Genomic DNA, 18,353 nt, shown 5'->3' with positions numbered 1-18,353 from the left:
ATGGCCGGAAAGGGAACAAACTAGTGTGCTGAATGAAACAATCATACTGGGTCAATTTCCACTTTTTTATAACGCCTATTGACTTGTGTTACCCTAGTACTACAAATTGATACATTCACAAAAAAATGCCACTAAAACGTAGCCCACCAACTAAAAAAGCATTAACTGCACCTCCTAGCTTAGACAAATCTGCCTCGGATTCCCGCATCAATGAGTTGGCTGATAACAGCTCACAGTCAAGTTTTATTACTCAGAGATTGAAACGTGGAAGGGAGGATGACTTAAGCACCGAATTAAATAAATTAAAAGAGGAATTTATGGCTATGTTTTCTTCATTCATGGCTTCGCAACAGTCGGAGCTTCAATCCATCAATGCGACTATTAAAGAGATACAGCAATCAAATAATAACATCGATAGCTCCATAGCTATTCTTACTAGTCAGAACGAGGAGTATAAACGAAAAATACAAGAAATGGAGATTCAAGCCAAAAGGGATAAAGAATACATTACTTTGCTTGAAGAAAAAGTCGAAGATTTACAGAGGGATAGTCTGAAACGAAATATTGAATTTAAAAATGTACCCGCGTTAACTAATGAAACAAAGGAAGATTTAATTAACATGACTTTACAACTCTCTAAAAACATCGACTGTAAAATCGAAAAATCCGATATTAAGGACATTTACAGAGTACGATCTAATAATCGAAATAACGATTCTAATAAAAATTCTCGTATAATTATCGAACTAACTTCCACCATGTTGAAACGGGATGTTTTGAGGATGTCAAAATCGTTCAATATTAGAAATAAAAGCAAACTTCAAGCAAAGCACTTGGGCTTTACGTCAAATGAAGATACTCCTATTTTTGTTACCGAACATTTAACCCCTAAAGGTGCCCGGCTTTTCTTTTTGGCAAGGGATCTCACTAAATCTAAGAACTTCAAATTTTGTTGGACATCGTTTGGTCGGGTCTTTGTGAGGAAGGACGAAACTTCTCCAATTATTGTTATAAAAAATGAGTCTCAAGTCCACCACCTCCTGCAGCAAGTGTCCCAAGCATGACTAGTAGGCAAGATTCTCTTTTACTTACTTTTGTGTCTATCTTTTGTTTCTTGTATTAATTATTATAATATATTAAGCGAACAAGTCTGCGATGTGCTAGTTGTATTCTATATAACTATTGTAACTTTTTCCACTAGCTCATCAGTAAATTCTATTTTGTATACTTTAATGTTAGCATATTACACACAACTCACTACTCATACCCTAAATCTAAACCTCATACCACTCACACACAAACACACTTACATATTAAATACAGATATTCACCTCTATTACACTCTAGAACGCCTCTATCTATATATTGTTTTCTTGATTGCTATTAATTTGCTTTCATTCAAATCAATGATTGCTCATAGTAAATTACGTTGTCATACTTACGTTGATCTCAATATAAACCTACTCATAGTACTAATTAATGTTAAACTGTATTATCTATTGATAACCTTGCCACTGAACATTCTATTACATTTGATTTTTAAAAACTTAAGTCGTTATGTAAATTCTAAAAAAAGAAATTTATTATGCAATATTGATACCTTTACTTTGCACAATTACTTTTATAATGGATAAAGTTGATTCATTAAATACAATTACAGAATTGGATCAGACTGAATTTTTTACGCAAGTAAGTTGTGATATTCAGGATTTGGAAAAAAACATACGCATTAAAAAAAAAATGACCTGACTATAATATGTCAAAACATAAGAAGCATTTATCGTAATATAAATGATTTCCTAGTAACAATGTCGCTTCTGAATTTTGACTGTGATGTATTAGTCCTGACGGAATGTAGACTGGACAAAGATAAACCTATACCTCAAATACCTAATTATGTTGCTTTGGAATCAACCAAATATTTTAACCAAAATGATGGTGTTGTAATTTACGCTAAATCTCATCTTAAACCAGAATTAAAAGAAGTTAAACTTCAACATGCCTCATGCATACAATTAATGATTACTGATTTTACCTTATTGGGAATTTATCGCTCTCCATCGATTCAAAATGCGTCGGCTTTCATTGAGTCCCTAAATGATTACTTGGAAAATATAAAATCATCTAACATAATTATCACCGGAGATATTAATATTAATCTTATCCAGAGTGCTAACGAACAAACATATGACCGGAATAATAAAAATTACTATTTAAATATGCTAGCTACTCATGGCCTAGTAGCTGGCCATAAGTTACCCACAAGGGAATCCAGCTGCTTAGACCACATCATATTGAAAGTAAACAAGGAAGTGTTTCTTGCTAATATTGCCGTATTGAATACTACCGTAACTGATCATTTATCTGTATTTTTGAGTGTCTCAAAAATTATTAAAAATTCAAGAATAAATAAAAAAAATGTTGAATATATTGACTACGACGACGCTTATAATAGACTTCTTAATAAAAATTTAAAATCATTGCTTTTTTGTGATGATCCTAATATAGTAACAGAACGTATAATAAAGTACCTTACAGAATCATTAGAAGAAAGTAAAATTACTAAACATCTTCCGAGGAACCAACGTACTGTCAAGCCTTGGATAACAAAGGGCATTCTTAGATGTATCCGAAACAGAAACAAAATGCAGCTTCAACTTCGATCTGATCCACACAATGAAATTTTGAAACTTACCTTTAGACGATATAGAAATCACTGTAACAACTTGATAAAAAAATTAAAACGTAAATATGATAGACAATTACTTGCAAAATCCGCTAAGAATTCGAAGAAATTATGGAAATCTATTAAAGAAATAACTCACTTTAAGACAAATAAATCGCATTGTAAAGACCTACTTAACTTAGAACAAACGTCTACTGATTCTCTTAACTCTGTGAATTACTTTTTTGCGAATATTGGTAAAACTCTGGCAGATGATCTTTTGAATAATCCTCCATCCGTCTCTCCAGATAATAACAGTTTTAGCTTGCCTGCTCAGCCAAGCTCATCCTTTGTACTTTTAGAAACAGACCCTGGCGAAGTTATAAGTGTAGTTATGTCTCTTAAATCTGACAGTGCCCCTGGCTGGGACAACATACCAACAAAATTTTTGAAATTATGTATAACTGCTATTGCCCCTCATATTAGCCATCTTGCAAACTTGTGTTTCAGGCAGGGCGTCTTTCCACTATTCTTAAAAAAATCAATTGTTACCCCCGTGCACAAGGGTGGGGATAGGGACGATATCAATAATTATCGGCCAATCTCAGTTTTACCTGCTTTATCTAAAGTTATTGAGAGACTCTTAAATAATAGATTGTTAAACTTCTTTGAAAAAAACTGTATACTCTCGAATTCACAGTACGGATTTAGACATGGGTTATCCACTGAAGATGCAGTTTTGGCTCTCACATCTTCAATCATAGACCAACTTGACCTAGGAAATAAGTGTTTAACTGTCTTTCTGGACCTAAAAAAGGCCTTCGATACCGTCTCTTTTCCCACTCTTGTTCACAAATTAGAGCGTGTAGGAATTCGGGGAACACCTCTTAAATTGTTAACGGATTATTTATTAAACCGCACCCAAAGAGTTAAAATTGATAATCAAGTGAGTCGGGATATGGACATTACTTTCGGTGTACCCCAGGGTAGTGTCCTTGGCCCGACTCTGTTTCTAATTTACATTAACGATCTTACTAACCTTCCTATTGATGGTGGTAAAATCATTTCGTACGCAGATGACACCGCTATAGTGTTTTCTGGGCGCTCATGGAATATGGTGTACTCAATTGCTCAACTGGGTCTCTCAAAGATTTATGATTGGCTTAAATTGAATCTACTTACATTAAACATTAAAAAAACGAATTATATTTGTTTCTCAATTAACAATAGAACTCAACCTAATAATAACTTTTCTTTAAAACTTCATGAATGTAATAATATAAATAACTTGAATTGTAATTGTAATTTAATTGAAAAAGTCTCCTTTACTAAATATTTAGGCATAATTTTAGATTATCGCCTCTCTTGGTATTGCCATCTAGACTATATTAATGAAAGAACCCGAAAATTTATATGGATTTTTAAAATGTTAAGACATATAACCACTCCTGAACTCATTAACCAAATTTATAAATCTCTTGTGCAATCTGTAATTAACTATTGTATCCCTATCTGGGGTGGAGCAAATAAAACTAAACTCTTGGACGTAGAACGTGGCCATCGTTGTCTACTTAAAGTGATGTACTTTAAACCGCGAAGGTTTTCAACTTCGGAACTATATAAAATCTGCGATGTTCTAACAGTTAGACAGTTGTACATTCTTTTGGTTACTACTAAAATTCGTAAAATGGCTCCTTTTGACAAATCAACTGAAAATAGAAGGAGAAAGAAAGACGTTTTTAACACTATATGTACTAAAACAGTTTTTGCTAAACACCAATTTAAAGCAAGGTCCATCTACCTCTATAATCGTCTTAATAATATTTTGGATATTCATAGACTTAATCATCGTGATTTTAAAAAAACAGTTATTCATTATTTAAAAACACTTTCCTATGAGGATACTGAGGCGCTTTTACACTACATTATATAATATTCTGTAATAGCTTAAACATACCCAAACACACACACACACACACACACACGAACGCACGCACACACACACACACGCACACACACACACACACACACACACACACACACACACACACATTCACTCACTTATACACATACATCTGCACACGTATTATATTTGTAAACTTTAGTTAAGGAAGTAGCGGGTCCTCCTGACACAGGTTTTTGTAAACTTACTAGGAGGACTCATCCACTTTCTGTTTTTGAAAATTGTGTGTATGAAATAAATATATTTTTCATTTTTCATTTTCATTTTTTCAATTCGTATTGAAGCATTAGTATCGTTTAAGTAAAAATTGTTTTTAAGCTTTGATATAACAATAGTAGTTTCTTAACGCATTGGTACTGTGTTTGAACCTTTTCATTCTTAAACCATAATGAAGAATTGTAGAAACATTCTGATTTCACAATTTAAATTAAGACCCCTATTCAGGTACATACTACATAATAAGAGGAACAATGCCAAACATTTCTAGACAACACAGTACAATCCCTTGTCATTTATAGTTCACTAACATGCAAGTCTGACATTATGCAAAACATGTGCAAATGTAGGAATTCTTCAAGTCCCCGGACAGCGCATTATCTCCTGAATAAACTGCTGGGTCAGTGTAAATTGTATGCAATTGTTAGTGAACAAAAACTTTTAACGTTCTGTTTAACGAAGTAAGAACATACGATATTTTATGACGAATTTGTTTCGAAGGTTTATCAAAGAAATTTGATAGACGAAGCCTAGTACATACTAAACCTAGTACATAAATAAAAAGCTAATTTTCGTGCATAGTTACTATAATATACTTTTTATTCACGTTAAAACACTCCGAAATAAGTAGCAGAGCACCGTAGCACACCGTAGACCATTCGTAGCACGGGGGCTACACATGTGAAAGAAAATTTAAAAATAAACTATCAAAATATGTTATTATTTTATTTCATTGTTCAAAAACAAACAATCAATAAGTTTTAATTCAATAGATTCAATAAACTTCATAACAATACCCCATAGTGTGAACACATTCCTCATAGTAAAATTGGATAAAGCAGAATTACGTCTCCAAGAGAACCGCATCTGCCCGCTGCTGGGGATTAACCACATTTATCATTTTGAAAACGCAATTAGCCGCTACAAAGAATATTTAAAATACTGTATATTAAATAGGGTCGTTTGTCTAGTGTTTTATACGGAAGGAGGTCTTGGAAAAAACGAATTTATACTGAGTATAAATCTTTTAATGAAATGTACATTTTTGTGGACTAACATTTATTTTTGTAGAAAATGTACTTCGTATTTCTACTTAGTAAATATCCAATGCATACAATCATTTTACACGATTTAAATTAAAGAAATATACCTTATGGAACTGTGCTGAAAAAATCATACGATCATGGTTTCTAGAAATTCAAATACATTATTTGACTGTTTGATATTAATAAAGTGCATAAATAAAGATGGTTTCATTTATCTCATTTATCAATATTATTTTCCCTGCTAGGTCTTCACGTGATGAACCTAGTATTAAACTGAAGGTTCTTCTATGGACTATCAGTTCTTAATCTACACTAATATTATAAAGCTGAAGAGTTTGTTTGTTTATTTGTACGCGCTAATCTCGGTAACTAATGTTCCGATTTGAATAATTCTTTCGGTGTTAGATAGCTAAGACTAAAAAGAGCGAAGCACTGCGGGTAAAATATCAGAGCACAGCTGGTTACCTATAAAGATTAAAACTACAACATACTACTACTACATCATGAAGACAAATAAAATTGGTTAAAGTCAGAAACTGTTTGAATATAAATGTGTTGCGTCCCAACACTAAAACTCCCAATACGGTTCACGTAACCACATCAAAGGGTGCTCCTAAGTTAGATAATTAAACGTCAAACGTATCTATTCCAATGTTTGCAATAAAGCGTAATTGCTTTGAGTTATGTAACTCCGTTTTATGTTTGACAACTATTTCAAGAGGTGAGTTTTCATTATCTCGTATATTATTATAGCTTAATATACGTTAGAACCATATTTTTGACCATCTACAATTGAATTACAATAGAATAATATATGTTTTTTGCATTGCATTTTATCGTAGAGACATATTTTCAAGTATTTCTTCTTATATAAGTATACAGTTATTTCGAAAGTACAATTCAGGTACATAATATGCTAAATGCAGGTGCGTAGAGTGCAAGGAAACGCAGTCTAGATTGAAGAACATTCAATTTGCTGGATAGTAATTATAGTATAGCTTCTTTATAGAAATACATAGATGCAGTAGTTTTAATTGTTTTTAATTTTCAATATTTAAAATAAAATACAAAATAGTATTACTAAAGTTTTCACTGAATAGTTTAAACTGTATTCACTCTCATACTAATGTTGTAGTTCTTATCTATTACAAGCGACAGTATAGCTCTAATGAAACTAAAATATCATCAAAATAAGTTAATAATTACAATTCTAAATGAACTCATTGCGCCTCAGACCTTCATAACGCGGTCGAAGCCACCACAATCCTTCTATATATATAGTAACTTTTAAAAGATAATATTTAATAGCATCACTATTATCTATAAACAGCAAACTAAGGAGAAGAAAAAGATTAAAATGCACTTGATAGATAGCGCTAAAAGGATACTCTACATTTTCATAAACACTGGAAAAATTGTGAGTTGGAAACTCGATTACTTAAAATGAGTAAACATACCTCTTATATCATAATAATTAGTTTATATGAACAAGGCAATAGATGCTTCGAAAATATACTATAATATATACAAAATGGTTAAAAATATTTGAAAACAAACATTATTTTTTGAGTCAGCTAATAAATATACTTAGTTCCAGTCTGGCAGAAATATGGATAACCCATTTATTTTTCAAGCATATAAATTAGTGAAATATACAATTTATTTCTCCATAACCCACGAGGGAAAATACTACTTCAGTTTGGTCCCAAACGTTTGAAACTTATAACAATAGGCTCAAATGGCATGAATAAAAACTTTTGTGAACAGTGCCTTTTTCTTGGTGAGTTCAAAGTATGAGGAATGTGATTATCTGAAAACTAATAGACTTGTATTTTTTCTTTTACTGTTTTAAATCTATACATGTTGTAAATCTATTAAGGTTAAGTAAATATTAAGATAAAATGAAAGTTATGTCAAGAATCCTAAAATACGTAGTTTTTTTTTATATTTGATCGTCAGAACTCAGAACGCAGTATATAAACGCAGTAATTAATTGTTTTATTCAATTATTGTTCTAGATGAACACATTGTAAATATTATAGGATAAGAATCAAATCAATAAATATAATATGCTATAAAACAACAACGAATTCATTCATCTCAAAAAATCATAATTTAAAAAATTCAACCAATTTCATTTAAAATGCAACATACAAAAGAACTCCAACTAAAAAGCAGGTTGAACTAATACCGTTTAATAATCTGGACGTTAACACTGTTAAAGAATAATTCCATGCTGTTAACAGCTGAATAGAAAGAGTTGAACCCTAAGGGAAATCATACAATAAATAGGAAATTTTCTCCGCTTGCAAATTCGCTTCAGGCGATACACAACTTGGCTCAAAGGAATGTTATAAAGTGTGTCCGAGACCACATTTTTAGTTATGTAATGATGTACTAGTGTTGACGCGTGGTTTTGCTCCAGCTTTGAATATAGCTTACTTTTTATCCGAGTACTATTTGTATTTGTACTGCTATGCACTGCTATGTACTATCTCTATTTTATCTGTTTTTACAACCAACTTAAGAATACGAGCTACGATGCTAACTTTTGTCAGGATAATTTATTAAAAATTCTCTTTAAAACACAACAATAGATTGGAAAACCACGGGCTATCGATGCAACCCAAAAAAAAGGAATCCAACGCTTCGCGTTTGACAAAATATTGACGAACTCAATTATTGATGAAGCCAAATTCTGTTTGCAATACAGAGGTAGGCGTTCATTGCTCGGGAACGCTTATTAATTTATCACCTTCAAAGCCGATTTCACGAATGAAACAGCCGTTGGACATGACATTTTGTGAGCTAACAACCGATTATTATGCTTTGAATATTGTTTATTTTGTGAATTAGAATTTTCAGATGAATGACGCATATGTGCGTTATGTAAGGCGTTATGTTATTATTAAAATTATTATCAAAACTAGCTGTGACGCGTGTACGACCCGGCTTCACCCGTAGCTACTTACTACCGTACTACTACTTTGATACAAATATAGTCTACAGCACTCAGGGATCACGTACCTATCCAACGGTGAATTTTTTTTTTCAATTGGTACAGAAGATATTAGCGCGTATACACGAAATACTCTTCATGGTTATGTGAAGATACGTTTCGAATCTGGCCTCTCGACTAAATATTTCACAGGAAAGTAGCTTTTAGCCCGCGGCTTAGCCCGCATGCACTTCACGTTATCCTGTGACATTTCCATCCTCTATTTCACACGCCATCCGCTTTTTTTTACCAAAACTAGCCTTGCAGAGAATCTAGACTATCTGACTACCAAATACGTATTATCAATATTTATTCAGTCTTTCAACCCTGAAAGAATAATAAAGAAAGGCAAACAGATAGTCACGTACGCATCTATACTAATATTATAAAGCTGAAGAGTTTGTTTGTTTGTTTGTTTGAACGCGCTAATCTCGGGAACTACTGGTCCGATTTGAAAAATTATTTTGGTGTTAGATAGCTCATTTATCAAGGAGGGTTATAGGGTATATAATATCATCCCGCTACGACCAACAGGAGTGGAGCCATGGGGGTGAAACCGCGCGGAGCAGCTAGTTTAAATATAAGTTGGGATTGTGACAAATGTATTTCTGGTGCAATTAATATATTTTTCGCTTGTAATATATATAGTCTATATGTTATCATGTACGTCCTGCTGTTTACAGTGACATGTATATAAAACCTTGCATATAAATTCCACTTATATTCCTTAATAAAATGCAGCCTGTAAGTAACAATATCAAAAGCTGACTCTACTAACATTATTGGTTGTTAAATTTTCTACAAAAGGAAGGTAATTTTGCAGTCTTACGTGCTCATAGCTGATCGGAGATAAAAAGTTTTACCCACAAGTGGTTTCAAGCATGTTTTTCTATTTAACAAAGTTAACATCGCTCCGATCAAGGAACTTCGTTAAGTTGAGTATTTCTATTAGAGATACTTGTTCTTGAGTTTCATTGAAATTTGCAACCTCTTTGGAGTTTTTAATTGGGCTATAATGATTATGGCATGTTATAGACTTGGGTTAAATAAAGTTCTTACCTTTGTAGGGAATATTTTTCAAAGTATACTACATATTATATATCTAGTGTGTGACCACATAATAAGGCTCTTTGTTTTGTTCTAATTTCTAAATCGTAACTAAAGACCATGGGCATCAAAAGCGGTCATAGGTTAGGTTACACCATGTTAGCCACGTGCGAATTTTATTCCATTATCAACTATAGAATTCTCAATAGGAAGATTTTCGTAGAATTTAGATAATTTGACACTTTAAGAGCGTATACGCACTATGCGGGTAGCCGCATTGCGGGTAGCCGTCCGGCTGACCGCAATCACAATTATGTACGTAATATTCATTTCTATGCGCACTGTGCGGTCTGCGGTAGCCGCATCGCATAGAAATGAATACATATTACGTACAAAAATTGTGCTTGCGGTCAGCCGGACGGCTACCCGCAATGCGGCTACCCGCATAGTGCGTATACGCTCTAACAGTATAAAGGGTAACATATCTACATTACTCGTGAATTTGTTCGTATTACGCACTAAATTACGTACTAAAATACGCACTAATATCGTATTGTTTTTAAAATTATATCGTTTTATTATACTACAATTTATAATAACTTCATATTGGATTATGTTTCATTTCCGTCTAAAAATTCAGTCTTTATACCTACAATTTCTTCCAATGATCTATACAACTATCTATACTAATATTATAAAGCTGAAGAGTTTGTTTGTTTGAACGCGCTAATCACAGGAACTACTGGTCCGATTTGAAAAATTATTTCAGTGTTAGATAGCCCATTTATCGAGGAAAAATAAATTTGGAGAAGTAGTACCTAATGACAAAATGTTTACTATTATTATTTACGTTTACGAACTTTGAAATAATATATAGTTCTATAATTTAGAATTTATTTACATAATATTATCACTACATAGTATAAAACAACTAGCTTACCGCCCGCGGCTTCGCCTGCTTTGTCTAAAAGGTTTTAGACAAAGCTGGCGATAAGCTAGTATTAGATAAATATAGATATATACACAATATTTTACAACCACTACTATTAAATAGTACGATTTCAAAGACAATCTGCCCAATAAATCAGCAGATTATTATTAATTATGGATGTTATAGTCAAAGTCCGATACACAGTCTCTTCGCGGAAGGACTGGTTTACCCTAGGTTTGGCCAAAGCCATCAGGCAATCCCCGAAATACATTTCAATTTCGCCCTTTGCCTGAAGTATTTTTAGTCAAACCCAGGAGCTCCTAACTTTTCAGTCAAACGTCGAAAGTAAATTATTCTGTTTCGGTTTTGGCCTAGTCAATCCTAGAAGCGACTGCAATTCTCGGTCAAACGTTGATCTGAACATGTTTAAACAGGTTCATAATGTCTCTCGCGGACCGCGGTGTTCCGACTAGGAATGGGTCGTCGACGCATTTTTCATCAACGAGACTAGACCGTTAAATGTCGTTCATCAACTTATTTATTTATTTTATTGCACATCGCACAAAAGGCGGGCCTAATGCCACACGGCATTCTCTCAAAGCATCTCAAATATAAAAGTGAAAATCACGTAAGCTGACCAATCAGGTGTCAGAACTGGCAGAGTTAAGCGGTTCTTAACACTTGAAAGCTGCTTAAATGATAAAATGCTTCCAAATATACGAAGATAAGACACTTCATACCTATATCGGAGTTTGACTCGTCAAACCCCGATTTAATAAAATTGTGTTTTGACGTTTGCCTGACCAAATTAGTCTCTCCCAGGTTTGACGAAAATTGTTTAGTCAAAGGCCGAAAATTAACATTTGTTTGGGCTTTGACTAAGTCATTCAGTCTGACCTGAGGATTGACCAGTCCAACCTAAGAGCGCCGGAGCTTCGGAGTTTGCCTATAACATGTATAAATAATTTATGAGAGATAGCCAGATACGACTATTAATTACCGTTATTAGTTATGTTATTTGTACGTGAGATATTTATAATTCTCGGGTAGGAGTTTAATGTATTCTTTTATGGATTTATTGCGACGTTCAAATATTGTTGTTAAGGAATAGGTATATTATATTATTATTTTAAATTTTTCATGAAACTGAGCAGTTAAATCCCCCATATTTTTAAACTGCGATTAAGTAGCCGAAGAAAAAATATAATGTTATAATTACGATACACAAGTAAAAGTTTGTTTCAAGAGAATAATTGTTATTTACCTACATACAAATCCTATACATATATTGCAATCACATATTTCACACCAGACATCTTCATATTCTACGTCATTCTATGTATTTCTTGAAACGTCTTATTTACCCTTCCACGAAAATAAGTAAATATCCTATAATTTCCCATGAAATACATCGAAACACGCAAGTAAGCCTGTTATATTACGCTCCAGTAATTACGGCATTCGTCTTCATTCACGCTGAAGATAAAATACCAATTATTTAAGATTATTTATCTTTATAGGCTAGAGTATGGACCGGAATACGTTCTGTCGTGTAATATATTTTATCCTATCAATGAATTAATAAATAAATTACTTTAATATGGTAAGAATATCTGTAATAATTGTTCTACTGATTATTATTATAATAGACTAGCCACTCGTACCGACTCTGCCCCGGATGACACGGCATAAAAAATACAGCTAATAGATAACAGATAAAATTACTATTAAAACTGGTTCAGTAGATCCAGAGATTGCCCTTTATATCGTCACAAACATTACGTTTGATAATATTACTATGGATTGAAAAATCATAAAACTAAACTTAGATTCCTTATAGTTAATTTTTTAAATGTAATTCCATTTTAAATACATTTAATAAAAAATATTTCAAGATAGTGTTTAAAACAGTGACCCCTCAAAGCAGCAATATCCCTTGTCCAGTTTTCAGCTTTCATTACTAACTAGTATATCAACGTTCACAGCACCATTTAGCGCTGCAACGATGATTAAAGCGCTTCAAACTAACGGCTCGCTGATCCCAACCTCGTTACCTGCACGACACTCCATTACGTCGCCGAATTTACATTGTGGTGTAAGGAGTGGGTGAAAGCGCTTTAAGGTAGAGGAGAAGCTGAATTCGAACAGCAAGTCAAAAGTTAGTTAGTCACTTCTAGGGAAGCGCGCTCCATCTTAGACCACATCTCAGCTTACCATCAGGCGAGATCGTGGTCAAGCGCTTCCCTATCATACAATAAAAAAAAGTCACTGGAACATTTTTTCTGAATCTACGTGTGTTTTCCGATGTTCAATCTTAGGCTACATTTTAGCTTACCATTAGCGCTTCCCTTTTGTCAACAAAAAAGCTTCTCGTTAGACGAAAAAAATTGTTAGTAATTTAATTTTATTTGGCAGTTATACACATGATTTAGATAGTGTACAGTGAAATCTAACTGAAATGAAGAACCATTGAAGCCTTCATTTTAGTGCTAGTGCTTATAGAAAAGATATAATCAACAGTAATTTATTTGAAAACACAGCTTTGACACATTTTTCTCAATCAACTTATGAATGTTTTTGTTAAACGATATTTTACTAAATGTTAATGACAATGAAACTAAAAATCAGTCCTTTTTTGCATTGCTTAGCGTAGAAACGAATTTATATGCCATCAGCTCTACATCTGTGACCTATAAATAATAAATATTTCAGGGCATTTTTCACACACGGCACGATCTGATACCATACTAAGTTTTTCACTTGTGTTATGAAAAGCAGATAACTGATAAACATTATTATTATATAATTTTAAATATGTACTTATATAGATAACTAGAGGTCCGCCCCGGCTTCGCCCGTGGTACATATTTCGCAATAAATGGTAGCCTATGTCCTTTCTCGGGTATCAAAATATCTCCATACCAAATTTCATGCAAATTGGTTCAGTAGTTTAGGCGTGATTGAGTAACAGACAGACAGACAGACAGAGTTACTTTCGCATTTATAATATTAGTATGGATTAACACCCAGACACATAGCAAACATCTATGTTCATCACACGAATATTTGCCCTGGGTGGGAATCGAACCCACGACCTCTGGCTTGGAAGGCAGGGTCACTAGAAACAAACCAACCGGCCAGTCATGAATGAATCACCTATGGACATGCGGTAGTTGCCCCATATCTTACAGCAGACCCTATAAATTGATTGCAAATCGCAAACATCATTCCTTTGTACCACTACAAAGGTCTTTGCCATGTAATAGAATAGGACAACATGTCGTAACTCATCTGAGGTAAAGCGTTATAAAACAATATACTGGGACGTCTTCACTGCGGAGTTTGTAATTTATGATGAGCAGTCATTTTAAAGGATTTATATTGTAGCGTCATTGCAGATGAGAATGGAATTTAGAAGGTTCCAGAACAATTTGGTGACAGATAATTTTTCTGTATTAAGGATACTAAGATGGTTTGATGATAAGCAATATTGGTCAAATGCTTTCAATGAAAAAGTCGTATTCCAAGATCAAATGTAGCTTACTGGATCATAAGTTATTTGGTCAATAATTTTTGGAGGGGATCAAAATACATTTAGGTACTTATTTCATAATCATAAACAATATAAATGATGAATATTATTCGTAAATCTGGAATAAAATTTTTTAATTAAAGATGTACTTATATTTTTAAAGAAAAAACACATGTTTATTTTCTCTAGCAGCATAAAAATACGATGTAAAGTGATAATTTTGTAGTGATTAGAAATAATCCTAATGTGGGTCACAGCTCACGCGCCGCTAGACGGCCTCAAGCGGATAAACTCCATGTTAATCATGACACAATAACCTATTAAAATATTACGTTAATCCAGTACTTGCTTGAAACATTTTTAATAAATATTACCGCATAACTTCTACTTACTTTGATTAACCCTTCTTTTGTAACAAATTCTTTTTCCCGAAGAGCAGCTTTCAGGAAGAAACTTAAATAATATTTTGATTAATTACAGTAACTAATCTGTCTCTTTCAGTTATATTTAAGAAAGAATAGGCTTTATTATTACTTAATGAATTCCATAGTATAGATTAGAGAAGTCTCAGGGACTATTAAACTTTTTATTTCAAAAGATTCACGATAAGTTAAAATTAAATCGTTAAATTGGGACAAAATCGAGTCTAATGGATTCGGTTACACACAAACATATAATTATCACATAGAAAGATACACTAACTCATGTTTGTGGAGTTGTGTTATATCGACGAAAATTTAATTTCTTTATTATGGTTTTATAAGATAAGTGCATTTATGCTACCTCATATAATCATAAATTTAAAACTTAATTGGATTATTTCTTCATTTTAAATTTATCAGTCAATATGAAGTATAATAAATTTTTAATAATATTATCGTCGCATTTTAAAATCATCAATTTCGACCCTTATCGACAGCTGTGAACTCAATAAAACTTTATCCTAAAATTTATTTTAATAAAAAGTCAAATTTTCGTTATTTGAGTTACACTTTCGTTTTCCTTATCATACTAATCAGTAAATGATCAGAGTTGTAATAACTACCATTATTTGCATGATATTATAATGCAATCAAATGTCTTATAAGAGAGAAACATCTATAGAAAGTAATTTATATTCAAAAGCTAAAAATACAATTATACAGCTGAATATAGTACTACCTGAATCTATATTCAGGTACTATTACCTACCTAGGGATAGTCTATTGTGATTGTGTTATTCATATAAATAATTCTAGTATAATAATTCTAGTTATTTTCTAAGCTTTTATTTTATACAATAAGCCTTTTCTTTGATTAAAATGGTTAGTGAAAATGATACGTAGATATATTATAATATGGTTCTAAGAAATACATTGTGTTTAATTAAATTGTTTAAGAACTTTTCAATTTTCTGTTTCCCTAGTTCATAATTAATTTCATTCAAGTTAAGAAAAAACTATAAACTCTGTAAATGTTTTTCATATTAAAAGAATTTATTAACATCAACGCCGCTCGATCCCATCGGGATGATTTTCCTATCGCAACGTTGTGCTAAGTGACAGTCGATTGGCATAACTTTTTATATTAATATTCCCGGATTAATAGCTGAACTATTCATAAAGGAGAATGTATACTTACCCATTTTAAAGATATATAGTTTATTTTTATTTCTGTAATTATTTATTAAGATAACAATGCAGATAAAAGGCAGATGGCAGCTTTAAATTTGGTCTACCGTTGTTCTTATAGTTATGAAATGATCGAAAACCTATGTTAACTTTTTCAACTCTGAGAAGTTCGAATCTCGGTGTATATTTTCCTTTAATTGCAAGTAATAAACAATAGAAAACTACGTAAAGAGTAGCAGAATTTGAGCTTCTGTTGTTTCAGACGCATTGATCTGATAAACCACTTTCTAATTTAATCGAGTGACCATAAAATTTATTAACTTTCCATTGAAAAGCATAGCATTTGTAGAGCACGCCGTCGTTGGGTTCAACATAAGTACATTCCAAAAGCAAGGTTTTAATCATAAACTAAGCTGAGTAAGTAAAGCGGTCATTATAAAACCTAAAGAAATGTTCAGCCGAAATTGTCAACCAAGTTCCAATGTGCCAACTCTAATCAACTGCCGGCCATTACCGATTCAATCACACGCCAAATTGCTTTGATCAAAAATTCTAGCTGAGCTGTGCAGATGTCAAACAGTTGAATCTAGACCATCGGAACGCTTTCATTATGAAACGGTATTGCTACTCATATTGGGTGCGAAGTTTATGGGCATTTTTATATCTTGGAAGGTGTTTTAATTTGAATCTTCAGTTGGACTCTAGCTTTAGATACTAAGGCTGGATATCAGGGTTGTAAAGCATATTTATTTAAATGGAGAGCAAAAATGTATATGTTAGTTATAGTGAGCTTGTTTAAAACAAAATGAATGGGCTGTATGAATAACAAAACAAATTTTATATTTATCAACATTAAAAGTGTGAATTGAGCTAATGCCCGACTGGCATAATATAATATACTTGTTTCCTTTTTAAATCCACATCTGGCTATCCTGATAATTATTATGACTTACCTATATGTATTTATTTATATATATTTTTTTACTGTCTAAAAAAGTTCAAAGTTTCAGTTAAAATCGATAAGGACAAGTGTCATCAAAAGCATTACCAATTGCCATAGCAATATATTTCGTATAATATAATATCGTAATTAATAAAGACATTTCACAACCCCGCTCAATAAATTTACCTTGACTAACATAAGCTAATTGCTAGGAGCGAAGCCGGGAAGGGTCGCTAGTATATTACCCTTAACGTATTATTTACTTTAGTACAGTAAACAACATTATTTCGTTATCGATGTTCGCAAATAACATTGAACACTGGCCGGAAGCTATGTTATCATAGTTTATTAACAGCATTGAAAATTCACATTTCACATTGTTATCGGCTTGTCATATTATATTCGTATACTAGTTTGACACGCGACCCTGTCGACTATAAAATTAATGAGATCAAAATTATATATTTGTTAATTTATAAAAAGGACTGCTCCTTTGATAAAGCTCTACAATAGTTTTTTAACTAAAAATCCATCCATCTGGTTAGATATGCAGTAACTTATTTATTTATTTATTTATAACTCAATAATTTTCGATGTTTAATGTTTATGCTAAACCAAAATAAGCAGGTATATTATTTACCTGTAATGGTGCATTTACATCAAACGAGCGAATGGTCATTTTAACCCCACTATGTCAAATTCTATTAGTGTCAAGCGTAGAGCATTCTTTCGTTGTTTCGAAAAGATTCTATGCAATGTTCTTATACTGAACAACACTGAATACGAGTTATCGTTTACACTAAAAGATCACGTAAGAATGCTCTTGCTCTAGCTCTAGCTCTATGTTCGTTAGATGTAAATGCACTGTAAGTTATGTCAGAATTAAACAATGAACTTATACTTGGTGGCCTTATGGCTACGCAGCAAATCTGAAAAACTGTAAAAACAAAAATGTAAAGTGTACAATATTGATAAAATTTATTATATTATTTTTTGCTCTATATTATGAGTATTATCTTCATCGTTATACAAAATGTACCTACTATCTATATTTTATTACCTATAATTCATTTTTTGTTGCTTTATTTCCATAGCGATTCATGCAATAATCTCAAACATTCCATCCTTTCTTTAACTACATTCTTAATAGTTAATACCCTTTAAAAAGTGAAGTCCCATGTCCCCTAGTGGGGTAAGGGGCAGATGTATTATACATCTGTTTTACTGATCGATTTTCTTTAGGGACAAGTAGGTGATCACTGATCAGCCTTCTCCAGTGTCCTGCCAGACCGACTTTTTTTTCTTCATCTCCACCGGGAATCGAACCCAGGACTCCTCGGTTCTACGCTCACGCCTCAACCACTGTACCAAGGAGGCGGTCAATACTTAATACCCTTTACAT

General features: G+C 32.6%; 2 protein-coding genes across 2 annotated transcripts in view; both read left to right on the top strand.

Annotated features, from left to right (window-relative positions):
- The window catches only part of LOC149908077 (uncharacterized), a 41,591-nt gene that overhangs the window by 7,475 nt on the left and 15,763 nt on the right, over window positions 1-18,353 (top strand). The window lies entirely within an intron of this gene.
- LOC149908078 (uncharacterized) lies at window positions 126-1,501 on the top strand. Its single transcript, XM_090102423.1, has one exon. The coding sequence runs from the start codon at window positions 126-128 to the stop codon at window positions 1,062-1,064; it is 939 nt and encodes a 312-aa protein (XP_089958549.1). The 3' UTR covers window positions 1,065-1,501.

Source organism: Colias eurytheme, chromosome 6 (assembly GCF_061535395.1).
Source record: "Colias eurytheme isolate Ceu_HAF_F1 chromosome 6, ilColEury1 Martin Lab GWU primary, whole genome shotgun sequence".
NCBI lineage: Eukaryota > Metazoa > Arthropoda > Insecta > Lepidoptera > Pieridae > Colias > Colias eurytheme.
Note: the sequence above shows the minus strand (reverse complement) of the source record. Positions and strands in the feature narration are given on the sequence as shown.

What these genes read in the sequence shown, in the direction of transcription:
- LOC149908078 (XM_090102423.1), top strand. Translation starts at nt 126, where the DNA reads ATGCCACTAAAACGTAGCCCACCAACTAAAAAAGCATTAACTGCACCT.